Raw genomic sequence first — 24841 nt, 5'->3', positions numbered from 1 at the left:
GAGAGGTTTTTGAGTGGTGCTGTGATGTATGGACATGGTCATGGCTGTCCTGAACAGATGCCAAGCAGACATCACGCACAGCCACAGTAAGATTACAGCTGCTGACGTAACACTGAAAACGCTGTGGAATTCACAGCAGGTATTTAAGGAGCCAAACTGGAAAACTGGAGCTGACAACTGAGTTCATCTGATAAGTAATGAAAACTTATTTGTGTTTATTTCTGCTTTTTCTACTGAATCTGGCATAGGGTGAAATTCTGGTTCCTCTGGCTCACAGGCAGTTTTATGAAAATTCAGTTGTGTCAAGTGATCGCTTTAAAAATGAACCTATTCATAAAATATCCTGAAATGAAACTGGGTGCAGTATTTTTTTAAATTTCTCTTTTTAATGTTACATACACAATTAATCTGGTGTGTTAGATTACTTGTGCAGCCATGAATGATTTCAGCTAAATGTGCTAGTCTATCTTATAGACCATGATTTAGGGTCTTAAGGACATCTTCACTATTCATCTCGCTCCCAGCCTTCTGGGTCCTATACAGCTCATGCTGTTCTGAGCTGCAGCAAAACCACTTGAAGTTGGGCCCCAGAACTACAGCCACAGCCAGAGCCTATTAAGAAGCCGCAGTGTGGTATAGAAGTTCAAGCCACAGGACTGAGGTTATGATTCCTCATCAGGAGGGGGAGAGAGGTGGATGAGGAAACAGTGAAAACACTGGGATGGAATTGATGGAAGATGGATGCATAGATGAAGCAATAGAGGAAGAACTCTGAGTCAGTTTGACTTTATCCAAGGAGAATGTTTCCCCTTTGCCCAGAAAGGATTGTATACTAGTAATAAATCATGGTTGAGGAATAAAATTGCACCCAGTGAATAATAATTATACGCACAAAGCCTAGTATTGACCTGTGGATACACTATAAAATACTATATTGTGGATGTACGTATTAAAGCTTTCACACCTTGCATACACACACGGTCACATATTTGACAGTATGAACACAAAGACATTTCACATTGCTCTCATACACCTTTACTTTGCACTGCAAACACACACACACACAAGTTCACAGGCTATAAATCACTAAATGTTGTAAAAGTGCAGCAAATTAGAACAGTTTTATTTGTATTGTTCACAGAAATAATGGAAGAGGGAGTTGTTTCTGCCAAGCTACAAAGTTAGTGTAACAAAAATGTGTCCGTGTGTGTGTGTGTGTGTGTGTGTGTGTGTGTGTGTGTGTGTGTGTGTGTGTGTGTGTGTGTGTGTGTGTGCGCGAGCACACAAATGCTGGGGAATGGGTGGTTCTAATTCAGCTTTGTTCATGCTTTGGAGACACTAAAATGTTAGGCAAAGCAGCAGGTAATCAAGCTTTGTTGGAGGTGAAATATAAACATACACACACTCACACACACACACACGCAACCTTGCCTCAGGGTCTGAAACAGAAGACTCGGGTCTTGTCCAAAGCTCTCTTAAACTGCTGAAAGTCCTTCTAGAGCTGAAACATCCTCCCATCGTCATGCTGGGACATTTCACGGCACGCCAGAGACCTTATGCTAATCCTGCCGGCATGGGAATCATTATTGATAGGATCCTAATGCATTACCTCAGGGTCCGCTTATTGTTGGTAAAGATTATTATTTAAGAGTAAACCAAAACCCAGAGAAAGTCTTGAGTTTCATAGAAATTTATCAAAAGAAAATGTTATTCTTGGCTTAGCGTGATACCACTTTGAACAGCGCAATTGAAACAAACTGTCCTCCTCGCTGCACTCCAGCAAGCGGGCTCGATACCCACCAGCAGTTCATTTGGACTGTATTATGTACAGCAGTGGAGGAACCTGACACTCAATGTGAGAAGATTCAGTTTAGGTCACTTAACTTGCTGATTATATTATCTTACACTGATTGCACATCAGTATTCCTTTTACTTTGGAGAAGTTTGCAGTATCAGAACTTTGTCCATGTTCGCATAGTCTCCACATTAGTCTGGATTCTGTCGACTAGGTTATATTGATTACTGAAGTCAAACATCTTCAAAAAATGGCTTGAGTGCTGTCAAACAACTGGTCTCCAGCAAATTTCATTTTGTAAAAGCAAACAGATGTAGACGATATACTTTGCTGTCTTTTATTTTATTTTTTTTGGAACATAGCAATTTATCATTGGTTTGATTTTCTTTGTCTTCTGTGTTATATTACTAAAACTCTGATTCTGTATATGTTTTTTCCAGGTGCAGTCCTGCTGGTCAGTGTCCAGGGTATAGCTATCAATGTGGACCCAATCTTCTGCACATGGCTTTTGTATCAACCTCACAGAGCGAGCAGCAGACAGCAGCAGGTACTTGATCCAGTCTCATCTCAGACAGGCTGTCAGTTTCTCTTCCAGGCCTAATGTCAGTTTAGCCATCTATTTTCTGCTGCTTATCTGAAGTCACAACAAGATCACAGCCAACTAGTAATGATGGGAAACACAGGTCTCTCTTGTAAATGAGACATTGAATCTTAATTGGACTACCTGTATAAATAAAAGTTAAGTAAGATATAATAAAATAATTAGTGCAGCAATGTTTTGGAACTCCTTCTTGAGTTGGATCCCGACGTATTCTTGGGCAAAAGAGGATATAGAATCTGTCTGCCATAATCTGAGCATTATTGGGGTTGTTACTCAAACATGTGAACAGCTACAAACACCACTTGTAGCTCTACTTTATCTTGAAATGTTATTTCTATGTCCATTTGGTGGACAGATACATAGTTGGTGCCATTGTATACTGGGTTCTGCACAGATTACAGTCACTGTAACCAGAGTAAGTAAGTAAACTACCATCCTCATAAGGAACTCCACCTTTATACAGGCATTTGTAATGTGCGTTTGTAAACTGCTGGCACTCACACACTTAGTTTAGTTAATCGACTGAAGTGGATATAAATGTCTGTAGTTTTTCCTCCTTCAGACTTGCCTTCTCTTTCCCAGCTACCTTTTTCCATTTGTTCTGCTCCCTGTCTTCCATCCAGTCTCTCTCTGTTTATTTGACAGGGGTCATGGTGATGGTTATGGACATTGAATGTTCTGTGCATACATTTCATGCACACTTATAGACATTCTTGGTGTGATTGCCTGGGATATAGCACAGCTTCACCCCATAAAGCCACATAAATATATATATTGTCAATGAACATAATATGCTATTTTTTCCCCCATTAAGTTGCTCTGTTTTATGCCCCTTGCAGTTTTGAAAGATGTATGTCTGTATTCAACAAAGAGCGGGAGTTAACTGCACCAGCTCCCTGTGCTAGAGGTTGTTACTGTAAGGGGGTAAATACATGTTATGAGTTGAACTACAGCCAATGCGAAGGACACACAACATCGGCTGATGTGTGTCTATGTAGACATGCTGCAGCCAGTGTGTGTGTGTTTCTGTATGAATGTCTACCTCAGCTGCCTGTCAGGGCCACTTCTCGAGGCCTTGCTGGATTAGACAAGGCCTGTATCTGAAGGCCAGTCAACAGCATGTGAAGGACAGTGGAAAGGACACTGACTGGTTTGGGTCGAGATGACAGGAAATGCTGGAAAATAAGGAAAACAGGACAAGCAGGGGGGCATTTTGAGGTATGGAAGGAAGTTCATTTTGTGTGACAGGTGTGCGAGTAGAACTTTTGACTTCATAGAGAAAGCCAAAGTGGAAGTAAGGCTGATGAGAGGAGAAATGAGAGTATTGAATAAATGATTAGCATTAACAGTGGAGGAGGCATCTTTGAGACACAGTGAAGAGATATGGAATGAAATGATAAGAAACAGACATACAAAGGAGAGCAATCAGAAAGCTCTAATTGTCAACACAGAGAATTTTCTAGTCAAACACCACTTTGGGCAATGAACCTGCAGTATTTTCTTCACTCTATCCAAAGTTTCAAGAACCTAGAAAAGATTTGGCATCATACTTCAGTCAGTAGCTTCAATTGCTAATGTAATTTAGGGGGGCATTTTTAATCTTAACCACAACCAGCACTTGGGTCCCAACCTAGTCACTGAAAAGCAACTGTGTGTGTGTGTGTGTGTGTGTGTGTGTGTGCGCGTGTGTGTGTGTGTGTGTGTGCGTGCGTGTGTGTGTGTGTGTGTGCGCGCGCGCGTGTGTGTGCGCGCGTGTGTGTGTGCACGTGCGTGTGTGTGTGCACGTGCGTGTGCGTGTGCACGTGCGTGTGCGTGTGTGTGTGCACGTGCGTGTGTGTGTGTGCACGTGCACGTGTGTGTGCACGTGCATGTTTGCACAGGCTGCAGTACGTGTTTGGCCTGAGGCCTTGTGCAGCTGCATCATAGCCGATTGGTATTACTGGCCGATGCTAATGGGGTTTCCTTATTTCAGAACAACCTTCCACTCCTCTGTCTTTCAGCCATCTCACTGACAGCAGTGTGTGAGTGTGTGTGTTTGGCCTGCATGGGAGACTGCTTAAAAAAAGCAGGGAGCTGTCACTAGTCCTTGTTGGTCTTGGAGTCCGGTTTTGTGTTCCACTGCATTTTTCTTTTTCTCTCTCTGCCTGTATCTCTGTCTTTAGTTGCATTATTTATTGTTTCTCCTGATTACCAGAGATCTTGAGAGCTGACTAAATCTCAGTCTCAATTGTTCCCTTCAAGACGTGAATAAATGCATACTTTACATTCACAGCATTTTCCTGTCCATGGCCATATAGGTGTTCATGCTTTGATGTCCTTGCAGAATCCTGGTGCAGTTCCTTTGGCCAAGAGGAGAGAGGACGAGGTGTCAGTAGGGAGCACACCACTGGTCAAACAATCTTCAAATCAGGCCTCAGACTATGCCAGCAGCCCAGTCAAAACTAAGACTGTGACAGGTAGGTTTACCAATTCGAGTCTGTGTTTTTTTTATATAATGAATGATTGCACTGGCAAATACATATCATACATGACTTTCAGTCATGCACGTAAAGGAAACAGGCTACGCCACACTAAATTCAGTGTTTTAATTTAGTTGTTTCTCATTGGTATATTAATAGTAGTAATGTTGTTTGTATGGACTGATTTTAAGCTGCTATGTTGTTACATAACATGTGCTGACACCTGAGTGAACCCGTTTCTCAGGACACCACATCTCCAGACATGTCATCCTCTGTTTTTCTCTTCTGGTAGTACTACTGTGGCTTTTCATGCCCAGAAGAGATGAGTGGCTTGGCTATGTGTAGCCTCCCTGTATGCCAGTTTTCCACTTTCCAGGACCCCCTTTTCAGAAAAAACATATTTGCTGCACATACATAAGTCTGCAGAGTGCATGGATTTGTCAGTACACACAAATGAATACCTTAAGTCTACAAATGCACACACACACACACACACACATCTGGTTTGCTATCTTCTTGGGGACATCCCATTGACATAATGCTTTCCCTAGCTGCTTACCCTAACCCTAACCATCAAAAATGAATGCCTAACCCTAACCCTTACCCTACACCTAACCATAACCTAATTGTAACCCTGACACTAAAACCACATTTTGAGTGAAAAATGCCTTCAACCCCATGGGGACCTGGATTTTGGTCCCCACGAGGGCTGTTGGTCCCCACCAGTATAGTAAATGTCAGATTTTGGTCCCCACCAAGATAGTAAGAACCCGTACACACACACACACTCCTACTCCTTGTGCGTGTGTGTGTGTACGTGCATGATTCTTCCATAATCCATAAAGCTGTTGTCCTAAGCAGGTACCTCTGAAACCTTTGGTAAAAGATGCATAGATGGGACAGACAGAAAAGAATATGAATCTTTTCTTGAAAATGCGTACTGGGTTTATTATTTCTGCAAAGTACACCAACAGTGTCAGATGTTAGGTTATTGCTGGTGGTATTAGGACAGGCAAAGAGGTTATCAGCAATTCATCATAGAGTATAAATGCAGAGAACAAGTGGTGTTTTTATCATTTTTTAAATAATTTTATATTAACATGAGCACAAGACAGAGGAAGACACCCTACATTGAGTTGAAACATGAACTAAACATATTATTATGGATTTTAATATTTTATTTGGTATTTATATGTACCTATTTTCAGTAATATCAGCTTTAATAGCAGGAAATTAACTAGGATATAATTATTTTCTTTCTCTTTTTTTGCCATTTTTCAAGTAACACATATTTAACAACAGCATAATAAAACTGGAAATTCTGTTTTTAGTGTGCCACCCCAGTATCTATCTGTCTATCTGTCTATCTTTCTATCTGTCAAGCTGTATATTTGTATATCTGTATATCTATCTGTACATGTATATATACTAATTAATATAAAAAAATTCTTCATGGTCTGTACTTTTTTGACTCTCACTGTGTTAAGGCTCCTTTAAACACTGTAACATTTTCTACTAAAGCATCACAGTGACGAGTCAGGGGAAATAAGCAAGTCGTTCAACTTTTTTCTTTCTTTCTTTCTTTCTTTCTTTTCTTTTTTTTAAGTCCCTGGGAAACGTTTTCCCAGCAGGAGTGATAAGTCTCTGTTTTGGGTGAAGTCATCTCTGTAGCTGTAAAAAGCTTTGGATGTGTATAACTTTCTCCCATGTCAAGTGTTTAGATAGAAAAAAATGCTCCTTTGACATTTCAGAGTTTAAACAAAGGCCATGAGGGTTGTCTCCTAGCTTGTTTAAAAAGCTCGCAGCTGAAAGGTCATGCCGCCGTTTCCTCCTGATTTCCCCTCTGGTCCATGTTTTTTGCAAACTAGACTAATGGCTTTTCCATAAAGAAGCATCTTTGCTTACTCACATCCTAAAAGTATATTGTCTCATTAGAGGATTGTCAGTAAATAATCAGCTTGGCTCCAACACTCCATACTAAGTAACATCAGACTGTAGTTTGTCAGCAACACTCGCTGACTGGAGTAAACTGTCCGTCAGTGTGTTTTCTCTTTGACTGGTCCTCTCTCTTTCTATCTAACTTTTTGTTTTTCTGTCTGTGAAGTTATTTTTCACTGGCTAACTTTATTTCTGGGTTTTTTCGCTCGTTTTTGTAATTGTTTTTCCTTTGTTCATCTTTTCTGTCTTGTTTTTGACATCCTGTCCACCATCAAGTTTTTGAAAATAGTCGACAAAAGACCAGATTTTAGAACAGACAACACTCAAACGCTGATGCTTTCACACGTAGTATTTTGGTTGTTATGAAATGTTAAGTGGATTGGAAATCTGGCCACAAATTCTGCCTGTGGGTGTGTTTACTGTTAGACACACAACATTTGTATATGGCATCTAATTGTTGGGCTCCATTAGTTATTCAAACATATACTTTGTCAGACTCATGCTCTTTCTTATCCAAATATTTCTCTTGTGAAGTGAAAACAAGACATTAGTAACCAGGTGCTCATACTGCATTTTATTAAAATGTAGCCCTCGGTGCCCCTGCTCCAGTTCTCCATGCTGGAGTGGAGCTTGTAAGCAAATGAATAGCATCTTCTCTGGAAATTGCTGTGGTGTTACAGGAGAAGATGTAATGAAAAGTTACAAATTGTTTCCGCAACCAATCAGAAGAAGAAAATGGCCGAGTCATTTCACCCTTGCGGTTTTAATCATGGTGAAATAATACGCTTCCCTACAGTTATAAGATCTTGATAGACCACAGCTCAGCACTGGAGAGACTCTTACAGCACAGCAGGTACTCTGCTGATTTCATCCCACGACTCCAGTTCCACTTGTACCTAGTTACACAATAATGCCTTCTTTCCACATTTTACAGTTTTGTTTCTGTGTATGTAGAAAAAAATGACTGGACGTCATGGCTGCGTAAAGACAGATGTGAACTCCTGACATTTTGTTGGATTGTGGTGAAACTTGATGCACATAGGTTCATAAACTAAGACTGTGTTCTGCCTCGTTTCTCTTGATTAGTTGTTCCTGGGATTCATTTGGGGGCTGATAAATGGGATGTTAATTTCTAATATTCCTTGGCTGATGATCATGGAGTAAATACCTGCTGCAGATACCTGATCTGTAAACAGATCTGCACTGATATTTAGTCCTGCTTAGACTAATGGTTTTTTAATGCTGAAACCTTGTGGAAAGTCCTGTTTGTTGGGACATTAGTTAAAATACACCCAAAAATAGAACTGACATGCGTTAACCCTGTAACTGTACACAGCTGAACTAAATGAACCATAGTTTGTATTTTTCTGCATAAAGCTTTCTTACCAGGGCTTCTTCCCCATCAGAGCTGTCGACATCTAACATGTTGTGGTTGGAGTTTGGTTCTCTAAAGATGATTTATGAATTGTTTTACCATGCATGGACAGCACTAAGGACTGGGATATTTAAGCGGCTCCCTCTGGTCTAGCTTTCACATTTGTTTGTTTTTTAGGCAAAGAAACAAACAAACAATCACTGTTCATGGTTAGTCCTTCAGTCCTATTAGTTTAGCATGTTTGCGTGTGGTGTTTATACCAAGTTGACTTTAAGCTGGACATAAAACTGTCTTCTTTTCCGTGTCAGCATGATGCATTTCATGTCTAAAGCCATTTAGCCTTATTGAATGTTGCGGTGCATTTTTTTTTCTTTTTCAGAATGTATTTGTAATTGCTGCGTGTTTACCCCACGACATGCAGTCCAGCTCTTTAGCTTGGATTGACTCAATAAGCCATAATGATTTGCTGAAAGATAGAGCTGATTCGAATATAGTTGTAGAGAAATGACTGTTGTTGATTGATATTGATTGAACTTGATCTAATCAGTTATGATAGAGTAAGGATTTCAGGCAAATTAATAAATGTGCTGAGAAATGGCATTTATAAGAAATGAATTGAAATGGTCCAAGTCATCCCCCCCCCTCCCCCCTTTTTTTTTTTTTTTTTTTTTTTTTTTTTTACATCTTTTTACTAAATTATCATTTGGCATTTTACTTGATAGTTCAAATGTGTTTGTTTCAACCTGATTCCAAGTAAATGTCAGACTATGTGACAAGGTCCAATTTAGTTGCTGGCATTTGTTTAGGTAAACAGAGGAAAGATGGGTGTGGGAGTGTTTCAATGTTATGTGTACTGCAAAATCCTGGGTACTTCTTTCAGGTTTCCCTTGAGTCTTGAGTTCCAGGTGCCTCGACGCTGCTGTTTTACACCTTATTGAAACACAGTGGGAAAAACAAGATGATTCGTTTTCAGAAAGCATCTGTAGAAGCTGCAAATGAAATGCAAAGATTTTCTGTGAAATTCTGCTTCCCGATCCCTACTGGGCCTCAGAAAGCCCACGGTGTGTGTGCTAACCTTGCGTTCAAGTGGTCAGTTTGAAGATATAAGCTAACGGCTTGCATGTCAAAATTGTGCTAGATTGAAATATTATCACAGGATTAAATGACCCAGAGTGCTGGATATATGGAATACTGAGATAGAGCCTTGTTTTGTTCCGCCTGATTATAAATTGGCAAGTGGAGTCTATGTCTGTGCCTATTGATTATCATAGTTTTCCACTGGAGCTATTGATTTTCCCACAAAATCACCTTAGGGAATTAGAAAGAATAAATCATAATCCACTAAAAGAAAATCATTTTTAGAGCTTTTAGCAGTTCAAAGCCTCCTCAGAACAATTGTACTAGCTAGATGTCCCTGCTTCCAATTGGTTATTTGAATGCATGCCTGGCACTTTTATGATTTAAAGAGAGTGTTATGTTGTTTTGTTACCACACTGAGCCTAGCTACAGTTTCGTAGTAATCAAGGGGGACTTTCCTGCTGGCTTTTGGAAGGTGCCTGTTAATGTGTAGGCAAATGTACAGAGACACACAGAACCAGTTCTCTGCAGATCATTTCCCCCGAAGCACTGAGGGCAAGGTGATATCATACTGGGACCGGGGCTGCCCGGCTTGAAACTCATAACCCATAGGCACTCAGCTCTATCTGGCAACACAATATTTCACCCGTTCTCTCTTCCTCTCTGGTTTTGGTCATTACACATGTTAAATATACAGGGCACGTGTTATAAGACACCGCTGACTTTCACAACCAGTTCAGGCTCAGTTGGACTGAAGCCACTTCTGGTGGATGACAGAGACTTGGATTTAAAGTCTCGGTGAAAGAAAATCACGTCGTCTCAAAATCTCTTTATACGATGAAACTTTAAACTAGTTTAACTTTATGAATGGCTGTTTTTTTGTTGTTGTTGTTTTGTTTTTTACAGTTATATGGTTGGCTTTTCTGTCAGTCAGCACGCTTTTTTTAGACATTTTGTTACTGGTTACATTATATGGCCCAACAAAATATTCTGGTCAATTCACATCACAGGTTTGTTTGAATGTTGCTTAGTAACATCATCACAGAAGTGTTAACAGTTGTTTTTGTGCGATTATCCGACAAGAAAGGCCGTGGAAAGACGATTTTGAAAACAAGTCATTTCTCCACAGTTTGAGGTCGATTTCTGTCTGCCCGCACAATTACGCCACAAATTGGTTCACATAAAACTAGCCTCTAAGTATTTTCTTTATTTGTCCCTAATGAATGTTCTTGTTGGCAGCAGCACCGTGTTTCTGATCATGAGCCTCCCAAGTCCCGAGCTTCTTATTGTTCTCTAACATCTACCAGAGTAATGATCTCACCGGCTTTTTTTTTTTTTTTGCTTCAATCCTAAAATTAGCTGTTGGCACTCTGAGAACATACTTCATTTGCTGAGAAACCTTTCCTATCTGGCTATGCTTCCTAAAGGTTGGAATAAGAACTGTTGTCTTTGTTCCTGTCTGCTTGTGGTCTGAATGATGGGATTAAATGTAATTTTCTTGTGTACTGGAAGGACTTAAAAGGACAAAAAAAAAGAGACAAAATGGAAACATTTGCGTTTGCTGTTAATCTGCAAGGTAGGACAAATATCAGGTTATGGTCAGGGTTGTGCTGCTCACAAAAACATTCCAGCACTGATGGCTTTTCTGTGATCTCAACCGTAGAGCATCGACAAAAAAGGAGGTTTGGAACTTTGTAAAGATTCATGGCTTAGATATATATATTATGGAAAGACGTATATTAATATATTTTAGAGAGAAACTAATATACACATGCATACACAAATCTATAAGAACTAGAGGAAACTGATGCGAAGACTTCAGGCAGAACTACGCAGTCATACATTACTATAATCCAAGCCCAAGTAGCCTGATGGAAGTCAGGCGGGTTTTTATTGGCTGCTGTTTGCTTTTCAGAAGGGGATAATATTTTCATTGTGGAGTTATTTATATAGTTTAATTTTTCTCGTAAAGTCAATAATTTATCAAGGTAATGATGGTTGGAGTGGGGAAAGAAAACAAGAAGAAGGAGGAATAATGAGATAGAAACCCCCACCTCCCTTAGAAGAATGGTCGAAGTCTTGAGGGGACTCTACTTGCTACGCTGGAACGTCTTTTGCCTCCACACACTGATGAGCCCATACAAGCCTCTCCCCAGCTTCCATAACAGACAGAATGGTCTGTGGGGAATATATGTGTCCTTATGTATCCCTTTGCTGCTTTCATGAATGATAAGGGTATTATGCACTGTGGATGTTGGCTGTGGGTCCTGAGGTTGAAGTGAGAGGAGCGAAGAGGGAAGTTGGGGTTGAGCAGTGTTTCATCAGATGTAGTGTGGATTAGTTGAGGGGCTAGAGGGGGTTTAGTGACAGAGGATGAGAGAGGAATGGGAGGAGGTTGGGCACTGAGCTGAGATGTTTTTTGGGGGGGTTTTTTTTCTTACATGAGATGTTTCAAGGGTTCCTGATGTCACCGAGAGAACATGTGCTGCTGCAATTCTTTACGTGCTTTTATCATGGTCGGGCTGGCACAAGTCTTCAGCTCTTTTTACCGAATAAAGTGAAAATTGGTTTGCATTACTGTGTCATTATCACTCATGTAGTGAAATTTGTTATTTTCTTCTTGCTTTACATGTTGCCAGAGGCATCAGAGTCTGACTGAGTTTTCCTCCTGTTAGAGGACTTCCTAAAGCACATCTGGAAGAAAGAGCGACCATGCAGTTTGTAGTGTTAGAGCAGTATGTGTAGAAATAAAAGGGTGATTTTTTTTTTGTGTCCTCTTGCCACCACTTACACATTCCTCACCCCTTCAAGTGAGCCTGGCCACAGCAGCGCTTTTTCAATAATGCTGTAACGAATGGAGTCACGTAAATATTTAAATAAACACTGACTTGCATCCAAAACAAATAGGCGGGCAGGTTTATTAAAGAGCCCCATTGCTGCCTCTGCACGCAGCTGTAGCAGAATATACAACACTTCAACTCACTGTAAACCATTTGTAATAGGGAACATACCAGAAAGATAGCAGGCGGCATGAGGAAATGCCGGGATCCCGCAATGAGGCTGTTTTTATGGTTGAGTTACTCAACCACCCGGGAAAGACATGGATGCTTTGTGCCTTTGTTGTTGTGAAGTCTGTTAAATGTGTAGTGGAAAGTTCACTGGCACTGATATGATGTTAGTGTTTCTGTGTGACTGTGGGTGTGCCAGTGCCTTTGTGTGCATTTAAACACGCGTTCAGTTGTGACTGCGAATCGCACATTTGAATGATGTGCGATTTACACTCACCACGCCACACACCCTCACACATTTTACAGCTACGTTACTGTGCCGTGGCAGTGTTGCGACGTGCATCGTGATGTGAGGCTACGCTGATTTGTTTCTCGCCCTAAAGTCAAAGTACTGTAGTGGGGTTCTGGTCTTTTCTTTTTCTCTGAGCATTTGACACTGCAGCCGTGGGCTGCAAAGACAGTGGCCTTCCACTTGCTGTGAGATTTAATGGAGCCGTTAAAGAGGATGAATAAGCACCATCAGAACCCTAGAATGTTTATAAGGGACTGGACTGGCAGCTCCACAAACCAGTTGAAAGAGAAAGACGAGGGAGTGGTTGGAGAGAGAATGAAACAAAGGAGAGAAGGTAAGAGAGAGGGTGTCTGGCCAGAGTATGGCCAATAACATATTAGCCTAATGGCCTAAGAGAGGGTGAAAATGAGGACATAGCTGAGATGGCACGAGGCAGGGGGAATAACCCCACTTTAAAGGGACTCCTAGGACTTGTTAGGCCTGGCCAGGTTTAAGAGGTTTGGGCTCTCCTGTCATGTTTCTCCTTCATTTGAATTTAGGCTTGCCGCTCTCTTTCTCTCTCGCTCTCTCTCGCTCTCTCTCAATCCCCTCCCTGCAGGAATGGCAGGCGCCAAGTCACTATAACAAGATATGGCAGTTTCATTCCAAATAATGACCCTAGGATTAACAAACAGAGACCTGGAATGGTATTTAAAACCAAGCACAAGGCTTCATCCATTGTTACTGCCTATGCTGCACTTCAGCACACTTTCTGATTGGGCTAACAGACTCACTCTGGGGAAGAACATTCACAGTTTGGCCTACCCCCAAAGTAAAAAAGACAAAAAAAGGCTTTCAAAAATAGATGATCAGAAATCCACTCATTCATCGGGCTTTCTCACGGCAAAGTTAGCAAGGATTAGGACAGTCTCTCTACCTGCCAAAAAAGGAATAATTTTAAGAAATGATGGGCTCGTTGAGAACAATGACTCAGAATAATATTTTTGAGTACTATTGATTTAGGTCAGAAGTGTCCAGATGATGCTCATGGCTGCCTTTATTCACAGATTTTTGGAATCTGTAGTGACATACATGATGTGTGTGTGTGTGTGTGTGTGTGTGTGTGTGTGTGTGTGTGTGTGCATACATGTATTAGTACCCAATGTCACTATTGTGCATTATGGAATTAATTATGCAGGTTTATCTTGCATGCTGTGTTTCATTGTCTCATAAGCTCCTCTGCAGACATGCTCACAGTTAGCTAGTCCTCAGTTTCTTGTCATGCAAGATGCGCTCCACCCTCAAGTAACTTTCTCTTATTTTTGTAAATTGGAAGGAGATGGTACAACTGTGTATGAGTTTCTGTTTTTGGAGCTCAGAAGGGTGGCCTGTATTTACTTTAACATTTCATCAGTGATGATTCGTGAGGGTGTGAGCTCTTTATGGGTTCTATTTCAGTGTATGGTTTTTATGTTTTGTCAAGATTGTGTGTGTTTAAATGTGCTTGTGTGTGTGGTATATGCTTTTATTGTATTTTCTAATGTGGTAAAATGTTGTTTAGATAGCATAGGATGTGTACCGTGAGATAACCAGGACACTAACCAAAACTGGAAGAAACTTGCACACATACATGTACATACACAGGGAAAGCCCAGTTCTTGGGGTAATGTCTCCTTAGTCTAGACAACTGCATGACTGACAGTGGTAGCTACACACCCCTGTCTTGTCTATATCGATCCCCTGCAAAGTATGAGATACTTTTCTAATGCCGTGTAACAGGAAAACTCCAACGTATGCACAGCCCTTCACAATAAAACTCTATTGACAACTCAATGATATCACAGCAGTTTGTGCAGCACTCTATTCATATTACTCAATGAAAGTCAGCCCATGAAACACAATCTGACCTGTCAAAGTCAATTTTTGCCATCTTTCACTTTGTGGGCATCTAGAAGGACAACACTGGAAGTATTAAAAGGATAGGGAAAAAAACTGACGAATAAGATTGAGGGAGGTAAACTGGAAATTGCCAAATGTAAAAATAATGTAAAGTGCAACACTGATTGTAGGAATCATGACAAATAGTCCATTTCATAGTCCCCAAGTGCCAGAGGCACCTGGAGTGTGAGAAAGTACTGTTCAAGAGTCCAGACCCAATAATGAGTTTTGTTTTCTTCCACTTGTGTGCGTGTGCTTGAGCACACACACACAAACACCCACCCACACACACGCACACACACAATCACACACAGAGCTCAGCATCCATATACCTGTGGCCTAAGTCTCCCAGTGATATGCACACATACCTTGACCAACAAAAGTGGATCAAGGTATGTGTGCAAGGTTTGTATGTGGGTCAATGGTTAGTTAACCACCTTTTTTTTGTCATTTTCCCCACCAACATGCTGTTATTGCCATGCCAACGCATTTGGAGATATTTGGGAACATGGTGCCTGAGGGCACACTGTACAGCTGTGACATCACTGCTGTTTCTTGAAAACTGTGGGATAGGGCTGCTGAGCATTGCAGACCTTTAAATCATGGAATATGTCTTAATGTGTCTTTAGAGAGACCACCCCCCAACCCCCTTCCCTAACCTCTGACGCCCTGATGGCTTTAACATCCACAGACCTCAGGTTAACCTGCTAGAATGCCCTTATGCCTCTGTCTCGTTCACCGTCTCTATATATATTTCTCACACTCTGTCTTAAGCTTCCTGTCGTCTTCTTATCAATGACTGATTTTCTTACAGTGAAGGTGCGCTTTAGTTCATATAGTTAGTAGAATGGATAATTGAATATGCTTATTACTGTGTGATTTTTGTGCTTGACTGTTGCCATGAGTGTCAGCACAGACAATCAGTGCTCGTCTGGACCACAGCAGGCACACCAGAACATGTCATGTCTAGAAGTTTGTGTGTCTGTGTGTGTTCGTGTGTGTCCGTGTGTGTGCGTGCGTATTCTCTCAGTTTCATAGTTCCCTCTCCTGCTGTAGGAGACAAGAAACCTGAGTGCCAACATTACATCATCTCAATGAAGTGTCAGTTAAACATCATATAACATGATACTTTACAGTAAATGAAAATAACAGTGAATTATGAAGAGAGTGAAATAAAGGATAAATGCAGGACAAAATTTTCTCATGTTAATAAATAAAACCCAGTTTTTATTTAAGACTTTACAAGGTGCCGCTTCACTTCTGTGGTAGCGGTTCCTTCAGGAGTCAGCTAAATGTTTCAGCAAGTCTATCAGCAGTACAAGTACACACTATGAGAAATGATGGCGCTGATTGTTTAAAAGCTTCATTACAATGTCATGCCTATCACTTTTTTCTTTCCCAGAATCACGTCCACTGTCCATCCCAATGAGGGTGATGCCTGACACCACAGCTGCGGAGTCATGGACGACGTCAGAGGAACGAATGAAGGAGCTCATTGCCCACGCCTGGGATGCTGTTAAACGGCTCACTCTGCAGGTACCAAACTGTCTTTATGTACTGGAACAGGCATACTACTCCACTGAGCTTGGATGAAAGTTCATTGATCTTTTCCATTAAGATTATTTACAGTTGTTTAGTCACTCAGTGTTACGTTTGGTCTTCACATTCCGAAGGATCAAACATACGAATGTGTACCCGGATAAAAGTTTGTACGCCTTCTGGGACAGCAATGCTTTTCCCTGACCACCTATTTCTCTCCTGTTTCTATGGTATAATATATTAAAATTTAGCTCATCCCAGCCCAGCTTTGTGCTCTCTTTTGTGAAGCCATATGGCATCCAGGGACTTCTGTTAGTTGTTAACTGATTACCCTCTTTTACATACAGATGCATATACAGTGTCTCATGTCCCATTGTGGCAAGCCAAGTTTCCGTTTGGCCTGCTGGCTGTCTTGGATGTCCCTGTCTGTCTAAGTGTCTAACTGGGAAGTTAAATGCTCCCATCGATTGTCTGTTCGCTGCATCTTGACTGGACTAGTTAGTAGAGACCACATCACAACCAGCCCCATCTGAAGCACATCAGGAAGTGCTGACAACTCTCTAACAGGCCTCCTCTTGATGCAAGAGCTGGACATCACGGTGTGTGCACATATGTGTTTCCCTGCCCATAGTAATCATGCGGGGTACATTACTGCATGGTGCATATGGATATCTTTCAGTTCAGTAATGTGTTAGGCTCAGTTTTGGCAGATTAACTACAGTATGTGAGTATTACTGGGAAAATGCTCGCCACATGTATCCAGAGTGTTAATCTTGTGTTTTCTTTTTGTTTGTTCATCAATTATTAGGGTATTAGGCCAACCACAGTAAACAACAATAACTATTGCAGCTACATTACTGTTAAAAGATTAGTGTTTCCTCTTACTAGAGTTTAAGCCAGACTCAAAGTTACGGTTACATTTAACCGTCAACAAGCTATCATGTCGTATGTCACAACAGGCATCATAAATTAACAAGATTTAATTTTTGCATGTAGTAATAGTTATACTGTTGTGAGTGCATGTAAGTCATCACAGGTGCAGAGGGGTTTTCTGTCAGTGGGCTTATTCATTGTGCCCAATGTGGCTATTCAGTTTCAGGGTTTAGTCACAGCTGAATCATTCCTTAATTTGAGTAGGGCTTTAAGGTGAGTTTCTTTGAGCATGTAAACAATAACTATTGAGGCATAAATGAAACAACTCTTCTCAAATTATTTTAATTCCTATTGCTTGGACCACACAATCTGATGTCATTCAGACAGAAAGAGAGCATGTGAATTGAAATAATTCTCCAGAACCGGCGTCCCATGTCAGTACATTGAGCTGTTTACAGTACTTTCACAAGAGTTAACTCAACCCTCTAATAGTTTGCTGAACCCGTCATTGCCTCCACTTTCCTCTGTCCCCTTCGGCTGTGTGACTGGGACCACACCACACCACATACTGCAGCAGTAATTAGGAAACACTCTGTCCTGTTGACATGGGAGTGGAAGCGAACCAAACCGAAAACCCCAACAGCTGGTACCCCAGGTCTTGGATATCCCCAAACCTGAACCACTCCATTTATTTTAGTGTGGTGTAAACAGAATACCTAATGGCTCACACTTCTGCTGCACATGTGCCCAATTTAACATGCAGGGCTTTCTTCTGACTTTTACAGAAGAGAGAGGAGCAAGAAGGACAGAAAAAAGGTTGGGTTAATGAGACTGGGGGATACAAAGTTACCAAAGTATTTATTATTCTTCAGCTTCTGAGACCACTTAAGACTGTTTAAACAGAACATAGAGATGTGATAGCTAGTGATAGTGTAAACCTCTATTTTTTTTAAAAAATCCATAGCACTTGTCTGAAATGTGGTTATGATGCTTTGTTGCTGTGGCATTATTTTTCATCTTATAAATGCACAGCGACCAACAGTAAGACTGGAAGTGTTTTTATTTTAATAGGAATGAGATTCAAAAATATTGATGCATAAAGTGAAAATGTCTGGGGGTGCCATCAGTACAGTAATTAATCATTATAATTAATCCTTAACGTAATTTAGAAAAAATAAACTTTTCACTTTACCTCCGTCTCAGTCTTATTTGAATATTCAAGCTTATGTAATGTCTTATCCCTCTCAAAATATGAAACCAGAATAGCAGCTGGACAAACAGAACATGCACGGTTTCTGTGTGGAGTTTTATGCTCTAAAGTCAGTCTTTTCATCATATTTGCCTTTTTTAATAGGACCAACAAACTATGTTAGCATAGTTAACATAGATTCCTAAACACAGCTTATTTGAATCCATGAGTGCCACACTCTAATCTGTGATATCGCTTCGTTTTAAATTACGTGGAGTCCTAGCTATCTCAGTTTGTAAGAGTCTTACCTGTTTAGGAATAATAGAGGACACATACAATGAAAATATCCAAGTCATTATTCATAAATAATTAAAGCGCCATCAAAAAAGTAAAGAGACTGTCCGTGACAAAGTCAGGCAGCTGATATTGAAAACAGAAAAGCTTGCTGGCTCTTAGACAAATGGAGTTTACACATTACCTATGCTAATTACTTCTTGGATGAACAGAGGTCTCACTCTTTCACTCGCTTAGAGCAATAGAGCCAGTGTCCATTGCAACATGCATGATGGACTCAGAGTGTTCTGTCCAACACACATCATCCTAATTGTGCATGCTTTGGGGAGCTTTGTTTTAGGTAATGTAATATGTTTTTCTATTATTTTTTTTAAATAGTCACTTGACATTGGGCACTGTTGTAAATGCTATTTAAGCTGGAGTAGTGTGAAACGTCTACGAGTGCCTCCTGCACTCATCCTTGGAGCTTTCACCCACAGCTTTTCTTTCCACTTGTGCTTCTGGTCATTGCAATTTACCACATCTCCTGAGCTCTTCATTTACCTTTTGGTTTCTTACGGCCTTCTGTGTTCTATGTGTTTACTCTCCCTCTTGTTTCCTACTCCTCTCCCCCACTGCTCAGCCATAGCACTTTTCATCCAGCCATCTCCCCTTCTCCACCCTATTCTCCTGAGGACACCCATGTTCTTTTTTGGCCCTGATAATAATTGCAAGTGATCAGGATGGTGATTCTATTTCAGGAATTTTAAAATGATTCCTTCTATTTAACACATGAATGTGTTCAGCACTGGCAACAGAGCACGTTGCTACCAAAACTGAAATGGGATCTGCTGAAACAGAGAGACCGTTGCCATGGAAAAATGAAGTAACACTGCTCCCTGCAGCTGCCATGCATTAATGAGTAGGATACTTTTTGAGAAAGAAAAAGAGGGAAAAAAGCAGTGGGGTAAAAAAGGTAAAGCGGTGGAAAGGAGAGGGAGGTGTAGGAAGCTAGGAAGAACACCGGATAAAAATGGGAAGAAGCTGAGGTTGAAGGCAGGAGGAAAGTGAGAGATATACAGAAAGGAGAATCATGTGCACTGGATTTGGTGTGGCTCAGATCAAGCTGGCCAGATGGTTTCCATGAACAGGATCTGACCCCCAGATTGAGTGCTTTGTGCAGGCACATTACTTCATCCTCTGCCCCCCTCCCTTCATCCTATCATCCTTCCATTCAACACCTCATCCTCCCTGTCTGTCAGAACCCACAATTTCCAAGTGATTTGTAATTACAGCTTTAATTTTGGGCCACTTTAAACACCATGTTTCTTTCAGTATTGGGGTGATAAATTGTCAGCTTTTAAACTTGACAGTCATCTTACAAATCCTGAGAGATGCTGGCTCATCTTAATCATAAGCAAGATCTTGACTGGTAGATATGGCATACTAAAAAATAATTCAGGCTTCTATCATACAGCAAGTCTAAATCCATATATTAACATTTAGCATGATAAATCTGAGTGCAAAAAAATAAATGTTATAATTTTGCAATGAGATTGTTTAAAACGGATGTGCTTAAAAAACACAAAGCAAAAAAGAAACAATTTAACTAACCTGTTATCACCTCACACACAAGACCTACCCACACACTCCTTAGAGTATTTGGTCCCAAACAATATGATAATATGTCAAATAATATATTTCACATTTATTAGCATTTAAATAATACATGCACACATTACGAATGGGGTACACATATTTTACATTATTTATTACAAAAAAAATTGCAGGACACAGTTAATCTGTCTTAAATCTTGATACATATGAGAGTCCGTGATGTAATAGAAAATGAATTGCTGTGTTTCAGCATATGAACAGCATATGAAAATGAATAGCCTGCTATAATTGCTTGCAGTTCCTGATTGTTTAAGTGCTGATTGGCTGTGTGCAAACAGAGAGGGAGGTTAATGCTAAGGACAGAAGGGGTCTCTTCTAACATTTAGTCTCCGCAAGACTGTTCAGCGATTTGAGGGTGACAGCAAAAGAATAAAGAACGAGGGAAGGACAGAAGGCGGCACAGGGTGAGGTAGTTAGTGAATATGAAAGAAAGACGAAAAGAAAGTATCGCCTGATCTAAATCAAGAGCTCACAATGCAAAAGTAGATGTCATTGGCTGTTTACCCAGTGAGAACACTGTGCGTGGGTGTATGTATGCACACGTTCACATCTTGACGGGTGTGTGTTAATGTGCATGTGTGGCCAGAATCCCATTCCATCATCTGCCGCTGTGTCAATACACTAATGACCTCAGAGCCATTATAGACGCACTCACATATTTGACCCTCTCACCGGACTGTACTGGAAAAGCGCTTACTGAGATTCTCCTGTGTTTTTAGCCTCTTGAATCTCAGCAGTTTAGAGACTTGGAACTGATTTTGGTTGAAAAAACCCTCCCGATACACTACAGCGAGTACAGATTTGCCACAGAAGCTACAATTGCTGACAGAATTGGGATGTTTTAAAATTGTCATAGAAAAATGATGTGCAGTTTATGCCCTGATCTTCTGAATGTGTCTTGGAAAGCTAGTTTGGACGGGAATCTAGTTAAATTGTTGGAGCACACATCCACCCTTTGTCTCGGGACAATGAAGGAAGCTGTGCCAAACACAGGTCGAATCAGATCAGTTGGGGTTTAGAACAGCCCGGTTTGGCCTGCTTCACTGGGTCACACCGTATAAATCAGTAGTGGTGAAAATCTGCCAGAGTTAGCCCTTGAATCCTCTTTTCATCTGCAGTCCATCACCATTTGATCCAACTTGGCCTGTATTACATACTGCATAACATTATCACAGCCACCTTGACTCTATTCAGTTAGCCAAAGGCAAAATTGTCTGACCACACCACCACTATAGATAAACCAAGCCAAGCTTGCTTTTGGCCAAACTTTAGTCAACCCGTGTTTGTATCTGAGAACTTTGCTCTAAGCTGTCAGTTATTCCATGAATCTTGCATCACTTATAATCTAACTTTTAGGCAATCTCTCTCACCTAGAATAATCTAGCCCTTGGTGCTGCTCAGCCAAACATCAGCTATGTATTCAGACTTAATTTGACAGGGTCCCACTTATGCTTTTTTGGAGGTGCCACAGTTGTCCTTTTGTGTAGGTATTTCACTGCAGAAGAGGGTTTTTAACCTACTGGGTCCATGCAGTCCCCCAAAACCTCAAAAGCATGGAGCTCAGTTGTGCTTAGGTTGAATATTGGTTAGCTGACATATAGACTAGAACAAGAAAGGCACTGACACCCTTCACCCATTCCAGAGATCACCAGGAACAAGAGAAGCACGAAAAAATATCAAAAGTATGTAACAGTATGAAAAGCATAGACAGTGGCGGCACAAATGAATTAATGATTGAGTTGTTTTTTACTTCAGTTCTTTGTATTTTATAACGTCACTCTCTTCCATGGCTGACTGAGGGATCAACAACACTGATGGGTCGGGTAAGGCTCAAACAGGCCAGTTGTACCACATACTTTGGACACTGCCTCCATCTGGCAACAGATGCTTTCTGCAGGTAGATGGACTGTTTGTAGCTCCATGCAATCTGCTAACATTCTGCCAATGGAGACCCATGTTCAGCCCATTAGACCCCATCTGTACTGGCTCACCATGCTGAGGTGGTGGAGGGGTGATTGTTTGAGATTACGGGTGGGAGTAGGTGAGGCGAGCCAGGCCAGCCGCGCTCCTAAGGCCACTGTTGGATCAATAAACGCAGCGATCAAAGTCGCAATTAACCCACCGCGCTAACACAAACAGCTGGGCTAGCAGAAACAAACAAAGCCTTCATGTCACCTAAAGCGTTTATTTTTGCAGATTTCCACCTCGGCCAGGGAGACCTCCAGAGCTTGTCAGCTTCTGTAAGCAGTGTTGGAAGAGAGGAATGCAGGGCCACATAGATGGCTGGCTGCCTGGCCCGTTGTGCAGTGCCAGGCCACGATCTTATTGCTTGTGGTGGCATGTGGGTGAGACACAGCCTATCTGGTGTCAAAAGGCATCATGCTTAAATGTTTTTCTCATGAAGATCAGGAAATAAATCTGCTCTCCGAGGTTTACAACCAAAACTCCTATCTCTGTCCATGTACCGCAAGATACATCTGTGTACTGGAATCTTCAGGTATACATGTTAATCATGTTAAAATGTTAAATGCAGTTTGTATTATAACACCCACTTTTTGACTATTGTTTTGGGTTTTTTTTTCTTGGTTTATAGCAAACAGAAAATGCAGAAAGATGTGAAGAAGGAAGGGGAGCAGAAGGTTAAGAGTGGGTGGGTGGGGTAGTGGGCTCTGTGCTCTGAGGACCTTCTGTTCATCTGACCGGCCACTTAGGAAACACAGTGTCCCGTCTGGTGCAGGCACAGGAAGATTACATTTGGAGAGGTATCAGGTTTTTAAAACAAAGGGATGTGTTTTCCGTTTGCTGCCGATCCTTCCACTGAGATTTTTCTCCTCCAGAGTTGCAAATGTTTTCATTGGGGATGCTGAGAGGGTGTTTCTAATTTCCTCTCCTCTATCTCTGGGTGATTTCCTGTGTGTCGTGGCTTTATTATTGTGTGTAGAAAAAAAAAAAGAGGGAAAAATGTGTCGGTACGTACGTGTTTAAATGTGCAAGTGTGTGTGCGTGCGGCCTTCACATGTTGTGGGTCTCTCTACAGAGGGGTGATCTTGACCTACAAAGTCTGTGCTCTGCTAAGGTCTGTACAGAGTTGGGGCATCCAAGTTTCTCTTCCCTACAGTGATATGAAAACAATAAGCCTAAGAGCGGATTTGTACAGCGCCGCAGGACTGATATCACACGTATTTTATTGCCTGGGTCGAGTTAGGTGAGGGTGACAGTAATTGCTTGTAGTGCTTGCAAGTACTCTGTTGCATGACTGCTGTGCTGCATATGTGTGTCATATAATACAAACAGTAGAAAATATGGCACTTTCATTAATGGCACTTCAGGAAGATTCAGATAGCTAACCCATTCATACAATGGAGCAGTTCAGTTTTCTAACATCTTATCTACATTTTTAAATACTGAGGGTAAACAGTAGCAATGTATTTTTGCTATGTTTTGTCATGAGCGCTAAAATTTTGAATCCCTCTTTCGGACAAGGCCGATCTCTCGTTCCTATAATCTGTCAGTTCAAGATTGAAACGTATAGCTGTGTCTATGAATGATTACCGGTGAGTAATATACTGTCTGCTGCGCTTCTAAGTTGGTCTTAAGAGTAGACGGAGTAGACGGGCTGTCCTCCATCTAACTCACTGTTCTGTCATTTACTGGCGAGGCCCGGCAGATCCTAAGAGCCTCCTGTGGTTATATAGGCCATTTCCACATGGCCTCAGCCTTTTAAAGCTTGAGTGTGTTTGGCCCTCAGCTTCCTCTCTATTAGAACCTGCTCTGCTGGAACCAGATAAACCATCCTCACAAAGACTCAAGGGAGAAGTACGACACAAGACAGATCATGCACTCCCACTGCTGCTCAGAAGAGCATGAAGTCAGGGATGCTTTTCAGGGGTATTAAGACCAAAAGATTTGAAACAGGGTCAGCACATGTGGCTATATTCTGAACCCTATCTGATGGTGCGGAGAAGTGATCGGGAATAAAACTGAGCAGAGCTTGCTGCATGCATGACACACACAAACACACAGCCCATGAAGAAGACCCCATTTTTAGAACTCTGTGATCTGGTGCCAGATAGGGATGAGAGAAAAGAAACAAAGGGAAAAATGTATTTGGGCATCTTAAAATTTAATCAAAATAACCTCAAAATGGATATATTTCCCCTTTTTTTATGTTTCTAGCTTTTTGCCTTTTTTCTAGTAGTATTTACTCTTGACTGCATGTGGCCTCTCAGCCCAGAACCTACATTTAATTATGGTTGTGTATTGTAGATCAAAGTGTAAGCAGATCCTTGTTCATTTAGAGGGCTGAGAGGAAGGGCTCAGTACCTAAATCTGTGGATAAGCACTGGTCACCTAATAAATAACCAGGCTGTCACTCAAAAACTCAAACTCTCTGGGGCTTTTTTTACTGAATCCTGTTTGTTGGCATGCATACTGAGACTTGAACCACCTTTAACTGCTAGTTTCATGAATATCATTCAAGATGACACGTCCCCACATTATGTTCAGCTAGCTTTGTTCCCTGTCAACCCACTCAGTCTCATTACTGAATGACAGAGAGAGAATTTTGTTGCATATCAGAGATGTGCTGCGACATGAGACAAATTCATCTGTGTGAGCACAAGTAACAAATGCAGTCTTTTTCTCTGTGTCAGATTCACAAAGCAGTGTCTGCGCTGGTGTACGTATGTAAAAAGAGGCAGTCTTATGCACTATTTTTTGTGGAGAATTTACCATCAGGGCAAACCTGCAAGGAGCAGCAGCCATTCTGGTGTACTGAACAGACACACAACTAGACAGAAATATCATCTTTTCATTGGCTCCCTATTGA

At 41.2% G+C, this 24841-nt stretch overlaps 1 protein-coding gene across 6 annotated transcripts in view; it reads left to right on the top strand.

The window, feature by feature from the left end:
- vps13b (vacuolar protein sorting 13 homolog B) overlaps nt 1-24841 on the top strand; it is a 300414-nt gene that overhangs the window by 119884 nt on the left and 155689 nt on the right. For 4 of the 6 annotated variants that reach the window (XR_003222193.1, XM_005456763.4, XM_005456767.4 and 1 more), the window contains exons 20-22: nt 2236-2342; nt 4717-4852; nt 15865-15998. Coding sequence is in view for 5 of the 6 variants with exons in the window: in XM_005456763.4 (XP_005456820.1) it covers nt 2236-2342; nt 4717-4852; nt 15865-15998 (377 nt within the window). In the remaining variant the exon portion in view is untranslated. The remainder of the gene's footprint in view (nt 1-2235; nt 2343-4716; nt 4853-15864; nt 15999-24841) is intronic. The other 2 variants (XM_005456766.4, XM_013275644.3) reach the window with 1 other exon arrangement.

This window comes from Oreochromis niloticus, linkage group LG11 (assembly GCF_001858045.2).
Source record: "Oreochromis niloticus isolate F11D_XX linkage group LG11, O_niloticus_UMD_NMBU, whole genome shotgun sequence".
Classification (NCBI taxonomy): domain Eukaryota; kingdom Metazoa; phylum Chordata; class Actinopteri; order Cichliformes; family Cichlidae; genus Oreochromis; species Oreochromis niloticus.
The sequence above is the reverse complement of the archived record's forward strand: the minus strand, read 5'-3'. Positions and strand labels throughout refer to the sequence as shown.